Raw genomic sequence first — 6031 nt, 5'->3', positions numbered from 1 at the left:
TCTGGGACTGGCTCTGTGTGTGTGTGTGTGTCAGTTCTGGGCCTGCACCACAGCGTGTGTGTGTGTGTCAGTTCTGGGCCTGCACCACAGCGTGTGTGTGTTGTCGTGGGGCCTGCACCACAGTGTGTGGTGTGTGTCAGTTCTGGGCCTGCACCACAGCGTGTGTTGTGTGTCAGTTCTGGGCCTGCACCACAGCGTGTGTGTGTGTGTGTGTGTGTGTCAGGTTCAAGTCTGGGTTGGCACCACTGTTACACCAGCACTAGATCAGTCCCTCATATCTGAGTTTTATGGGTTCTGGTGCCATGTGCTCAGAGGTTTGGGACGCCCAACATCCCATCTCCTTCCTGATTCCACACCTGAACCGCCTCACCTGACACGTCTGGACGGGGACCAGACCCATGAAAACACCAATCACATCCAAAGAGTGGTTATTGGTTCTAGGTTATTGTCTAACGCGTCAGCTGTAGCTTGGATCTAAAGTGGGAATTAAGATCGATGATGATGAGAATACATGAAATCAGATTTTTAAAGGAAATGATTCCCTCAATCAACATGTGGAAGCGCAGCTACAGACAGACGGACGGCCGGACGACATGAAAGCAGCTTTAGATCACCAGATTTTATACTGGGGGAGAAATGTTAAGTATGATTGAAGAGACGTGAGGGAAGCAGAGAGAAAGAGCTACATCAGCCTGAGTTGGAGGCTTTAGCATTAACGACACGCACGGCACCAAAAACGAGCCCGCGGGTCCACCGGGCCTCAGTAATACGGCTGTGTCCTCACGCTGGGAGAGATCACCTGACTGGTCTGGGCTCTGTGGGTTAGCATGGACGCCACCAGACGACTGACGGGGGAGAAAAGTGCTTCCCTTTGTTCTGAAACCTGAAATCTCGGGTTTCAGCACCGACACCTTCCCTTTGTGCAAATCCAGCCCACACAGGTTGGGGTTAGAACCCTCTGCAGCCACCTTCACCCGATTTCACAGTTGAACATTTGCTTCTGAAATGATTTTGCTTTGTCTCATCAAAGAAATTGCTGCCGAGGACCGAGACCCCCCCCCCCGTTCCCTTTCTGTCAGCCACCGGGCCCCAGCTTCCCCCTCGCTCTCCTCCAGACACTGTTGGAGCAGGAATTCTCGGATGGTTGGTTCATTGTCCACCCCTGCCTCCTCCTCCTCCAGGTTGTGCAGAAGCTCCTCCCACTGGCGCTTGTCCGTCCCCGTCTGCCAGGACAGTCGAACCATCACCTGCGCCAGAGGCAGCAGGAGGGGGTGTGGCCTGTTGGAGGAGAAATGGAACGCATCTGCACTCAGACTCAGAGCCTGGGGCTCCTCTTGGGGGCGTCGGGGCGAATTCCCCCAGCTGCGCAGCCTCGGAGCAGGGATGACGGCGCAGAGGGCGTGTTGGCAGTGATCCCGGGCCTCCTCCAGCTGCTCCACCTCCTGAAAACAGCTCAGCAGAGCCACCAGGGTGTAGAGCCAATGGGAAGAGGTGGTTGGAGGCTGGTTGTCACAGAGAGCCGTCCAGCCAAGTTTCTGCTGCAGCCTCTTGGCGTTGAGCAGTGGCCCCAAGGCGTCCTGGTAGCGTTCCGCCCTGAACCAAAACAAAGCAACAACTGCTGAGTCAGACATTTGGGCAGAACCTCACGTAACGGTCACATGATCTCTTCCTGTGAAGGCACAGTTTAGATCTATATGGCCGGGTAGGCAGCACATCCTGACGCTGTCATCCTGTCGGCGGGTCACTGATGCCACGCTCTGACTGCTGAGGTACCGGAACCGCTCCAGCCTCGTTAGCGTCGCCATTCTGCCTGGGTTTCACCGCTCCAGAACCTCGGAGGTGACCCTCAACCTGAACCTGCTGCAGGAGTTATCGTGTGTTCACATGCACGCAGAGCCAGCGCTACATGACAGACCTGATGTACGTCTGTCCTGCCTGCAGGTCCGGTAGGTAGAAGAACTGTCGCACGCAAAGCGCCCCCTGCAGCGCCGCCACGGAGCACAGGTGCGACAGGTACTGCTCAAAGGCACGGCTGCGCTTGCCGATGGTCTCTGCAGTGAAGTTGCTGCGCAGCTTCTTCCCTGCACACATCAGGAGCACAGACACCAGCTGCCGGGCCTGAAAACGGGTCCTGCGGAGCAGAATTTAGGAAGCCAAGCTTACGTGGGAAGTGGACACGCTCCATCTGCTCTCCGTGGTGACGGCACAGCCTGACGTGGAGCTTCTGGAATTCAGAGTAGCGCCGAGTAATGACGGCCGGCGTTTTATCGCTGCCACCGGCCTGGATCACATGGATGGTGTAAAGCTGACACACACACACACACGCACAAACACACATTACGAGCTGAATTCCGCTGCTTTCAGATTTGAATGAGCTGCTCGAGATCGATCTGTGATTGGCTGATGCTTCGTTAAACGTGACAGCCTGGTTTGTGAACAGAAAAGAACGTTCCAAAGCCGCTCTTTCATGCTCTGTCACATGACCCAGCCGAACCTTTGTGGTTAAAGAGGAGACAATACAAACCCTCTGGACACCGGATAGAGAAGCGCAAACTCACCTTTGTGAAAGCGGAACCGTTCAACAAACCCTAACCCTAACCCCGACTCAACACAGCCCAAATGCCTCCATATGACCCAAACCCTAACCCAACCCTAACCCTAACCCAACCCTAGCCCTAACCCTCTAACCCTAACCCAACCCTAATCCTAAACCTTAACCCAATCCTAAACCTAACCTAACCCAAACCTTACCCTAATCCAACCCAACCCTAACCTAATCCTAACCCAACCCTAATCCTAACCCTAACCCAACCCTAACCTAACCCAATCCTAACCCTAACACAACCCTAATCCTAACCCAAACCCAATCCTAGCCCTAACCCAAACCCAATCCTAAACCTAACCCTCTAACCCTAACCCAATCCTAAACCTAACCCAACCCTAACCCAATCCTAAACCTAACCTAACCCAAATCCAATCCTAACCCCTAATCCTAACCCAACCCTAACCCAACCCAACCCCTTTCCCCAACCCTAACCCCAAACCTAACCCCAACCCAACCCTAACCCCTTTCCCCAACCCTAACCCCTAACCCTAACCCCCGTTCCCCAACCCTTACCCCAACCCCCTTCCCTAACCCCTTTCCCTAACCCTAAACCTTAACCCTAACCCCAACCCTAAACTGAACCCCTTTTCCCTACCCTTAACCCTAACCCCCAACCCTAACTCTTAAACCCAACCCCAAATCCACTTCTGACCCCAACCCTTCTACCAATCCTACAGCTTCTTTGAAATCCCACCTCCTTTCCCATCCCTAACCCTAACTCCACGGCTTCCTCAAATCCTAACCCTAAACCCAAACCACAACCCTGGTTGATTCTGCCCCCCCCCCCCCCCCCCCCCCCCCCCCTAGTTTCTCCAGGACTGGTCTTGAGCCCAGACCAACAGCTGCTTTCCCCCCCTAGGGGGGCCTTCATCCTCCGCAATCCCCTATCATTCCGATTAGTAGGCCAGTGCAAAAAAGTTTTATCCCAAACCCTGAACCCCAACCCTAACCCAACCCTAACCTAACCCAACCCTAATCCTAACCCAACCCAACCCTAACCCCTAACCAAACCCTAACCCTAACCCAACCCTAACCCCAACACAATCCTAACCCATCCCTAATCCTAACCCAACCCAAACCCTAACCCTAACCCAATCTGCATCCCGTGAGATGATGTGAAAATGGCGCCTCCTCACAGAGTGCCACGTTTCCGGAGCCACTCACCACGTATTTGGAGGCGCCGTCTCTCATGATGCTGGCATCAGTCACCTCGAACAGCAGGCTGTCCGTCGCCCTCCTCCCTGTGGGAGAGGGACTCACCTCGCTGCCTCCACATGCAGTCCTCCAGGAGTCCCGAGTGCTGGGGGGACCGGAGGGGCTGGTGTCTACACAGGAGAGGGTGGTGGTTCTATTAATGACCTTTATCCTAATTGACCTCAGCCCACCGAAATGGAACATGTTGGGCACCAAAGAACATGGAGCTGCTCGCTATCAGGGCCATGGCGGCACCTTGTAATCCAGGTAAAGCCACACCTGTGCTGCTGAGCCCCTCCTCCATCGACTCCCCGAGGATGTCCGAGTTGCTGTCCTGTCCGGACCCCTCGTCTTCGTCCTCTGCTCCTTCCTCCTGCCCACTGTCGAAGCACAGTTTCCCGCCAAGCCGGTCGGTGACACATTCCTCTTCCTCCTCCAGCTCCGCCTCCCAGCCATCCCCAGTCACCTCGGGCTCGGGTCCAACCGCCTCGCCGTCTTTAAACAGGGAGCGTTTCAAACGATGGAGCAGGCGGGAAGCCATGATGGAGTCTGGATCCTGCAGGAGGTGGACAATGATACTGAGAAACAGAATTAGCTCCTGGTCCCCATCGCTGCCGTGTCGCCATTTAACCTTCATTTAATCTTAAAGTACAAGCAGCCTCTGACCCGCCAGGCGATGGGACAGTAGGGCCCAGCTGAGAATGGTGGGGTGGAGGGGGATGAAACACGCTCCACCGCCATAAACAGTAGCTCTGTGCATTAGCATCAGTGTCTTTAAGTGGAAAAACAACTCGACACTTGCACCCGGCCAATGGCCAGAAGGCGAATATAGCAGAATCAACCACTCTCAGCTAGACTGGGTTCACCCAGAGCAGCTTAACCTCCAGCCTGAGGTCTCCTCACACATTAAAAACCACATAAAGAAGCAGGTCGAGCTCTGAAACGCGCGTTCACAGCTTGTATGAAGGATCTCTGCTGTTGCCTCGTGCAGGTTCTCTTCTGCTTTTTAAGTCACCGAATAGCGCCTAGTTATCGTCTTCCTCTTGACTGTGTTCTTGGTTCTTTAAAAAGATCTCATTTGAAATCATGAGTGGCTTAAAACGGAAGCTTGATCTTGTCACACCGAGGAAGCTCCGGTTTTCGAGTCACCGCTAAACGCACCACCCCGACTAGTTAACTAGCTGCAAACATTGACTGGTGGGTTCTAACCATATTTCCCTCCTACTGTATCCAGAGGCTTGGAATCATAGTGCTGATGAAAGGATGGAGCTGATTAGGAGAGTTCCAGTCCAACTTCCCCCCGCAGCATTGGCTGCTGGCTGCGAGCAGCGATACTCAGAAACCAGTGTGAACTGCGGAGATTTTCCACACAAGTGCGGACAAATCCGTTCCATTTTCAACTTTGACACTCAGACGAGTCCCTGAAAGGAGGCTAAAGGCTAAAGGCTAAAACACATTAGCTCACTTTAGCACCCAAGCTAACTAACAGGTTGACAGCCTCGGAGCTCCCAACTACTGACCCCGGAACCCCGGACCGGAGTTTCACCTTATTCGCTCATGTCACTCCATATCAGTGGGCTGATCGATACCTGGGCCGGGCCAGGACCTCCAAGATGGCCAAATAACTGTTCCTGAAACTCCGCGGCGCTTCAGGCTGCGGGATAGGTGGCCCCGGTTCGGCTGGATGTCCCACAGTGACCGTTCAGGAAAAGCAGTACCGCATGTGAAGAGCAGGGGGCGCGCAGCCGCCGACCTCAGACACCGTCACAGTTTAAGATTATTTAAACTCTAAAAGATAGATGAGATATTTTAAATAAATGTACAGACCTGTACAGGAGATTCATGAAAAACCATTAAAAGTCACCGCCACCCTGATTTTTGGGGACACTCCAGAAAATGTAAGCATTAAAATAAATTTAAATGTGAAAATTGTTACCGGTTCTAAAGATGCATTTATGATTTTTTTTCTTTTTAAAATCTGTTGTTTTGTCACACATATCTAGGTTACATGGCACCTGTTGCAACATGGCTCAAAGGTGCTTCGTTACATCAGTGCAGGCTTCCATCTGCATTTAACACCTCTTATTCCCTCAGTGGCTGCAGATTTTATTGGAATCTGGTAAAGAAGGGCAGAGTTCTGCCTCTTGGGATTTTAGCGCTGACAGAAAGCTTTTCAGGAAGAAACTTGATGGCAGCAAACTTCCTACAGGGCAAGACTTGTGTTTTAAATAT

At 52.9% G+C, this 6031-nt stretch overlaps 1 protein-coding gene across 2 annotated transcripts; it reads right to left on the bottom strand.

The window, feature by feature from the left end:
• Positions 1–115: 115 nt before the first annotated feature.
• On the bottom strand, positions 116–5533 carry snx21 (sorting nexin family member 21). 2 transcript variants are annotated; one of them, XM_057042095.1, is made up of 6 exons: positions 5346–5533; positions 4079–4355; positions 3770–3930; positions 2164–2305; positions 1916–2081; positions 116–1593 (listed from the first exon to the last, which is right to left on the bottom strand). In XM_057042095.1, the coding sequence occupies exons 2-6, from the start codon at positions 4338–4340 to the stop codon at positions 981–983; spliced, it is 1344 nt and encodes a 447-aa protein (XP_056898075.1). In that variant the 5' UTR covers positions 4341–4355; positions 5346–5533; the 3' UTR covers positions 116–980. The 2 variants fall into 2 exon arrangements, with proteins under 2 accessions (XP_056898075.1, XP_056898076.1); XM_057042096.1 differs by having other exon boundaries at positions 5389–5526.
• Positions 5534–6031: the final 498 nt, after the last annotated feature.

This window comes from Takifugu flavidus, chromosome 8 (assembly GCF_003711565.1).
Source record: "Takifugu flavidus isolate HTHZ2018 chromosome 8, ASM371156v2, whole genome shotgun sequence".
NCBI lineage: Eukaryota > Metazoa > Chordata > Actinopteri > Tetraodontiformes > Tetraodontidae > Takifugu > Takifugu flavidus.
This window is presented reverse-complemented; position numbering and strand designations above follow the sequence as displayed.

Coding starts and splice junctions, on each gene's coding strand:
- snx21 (XM_057042095.1), bottom strand. CDS start 4,340: ATGGCTTCCCGCCTGCTCCATCGTTTGAAACGCTCCCTGTTTAAAGAC. Junction 3,931..4,078: donor GGAGGGGCTCAGCAGCACAG/GTGTGGCTTTAC, acceptor TCTCCTGTGTAG/ACACCAGCCCCTCCGGTCCC. Junction 2,306..3,769: donor ACGGCGCCTCCAAATACGTG/GTGAGTGGCTCC, acceptor TGTGTGTGTCAG/CTTTACACCATCCATGTGAT.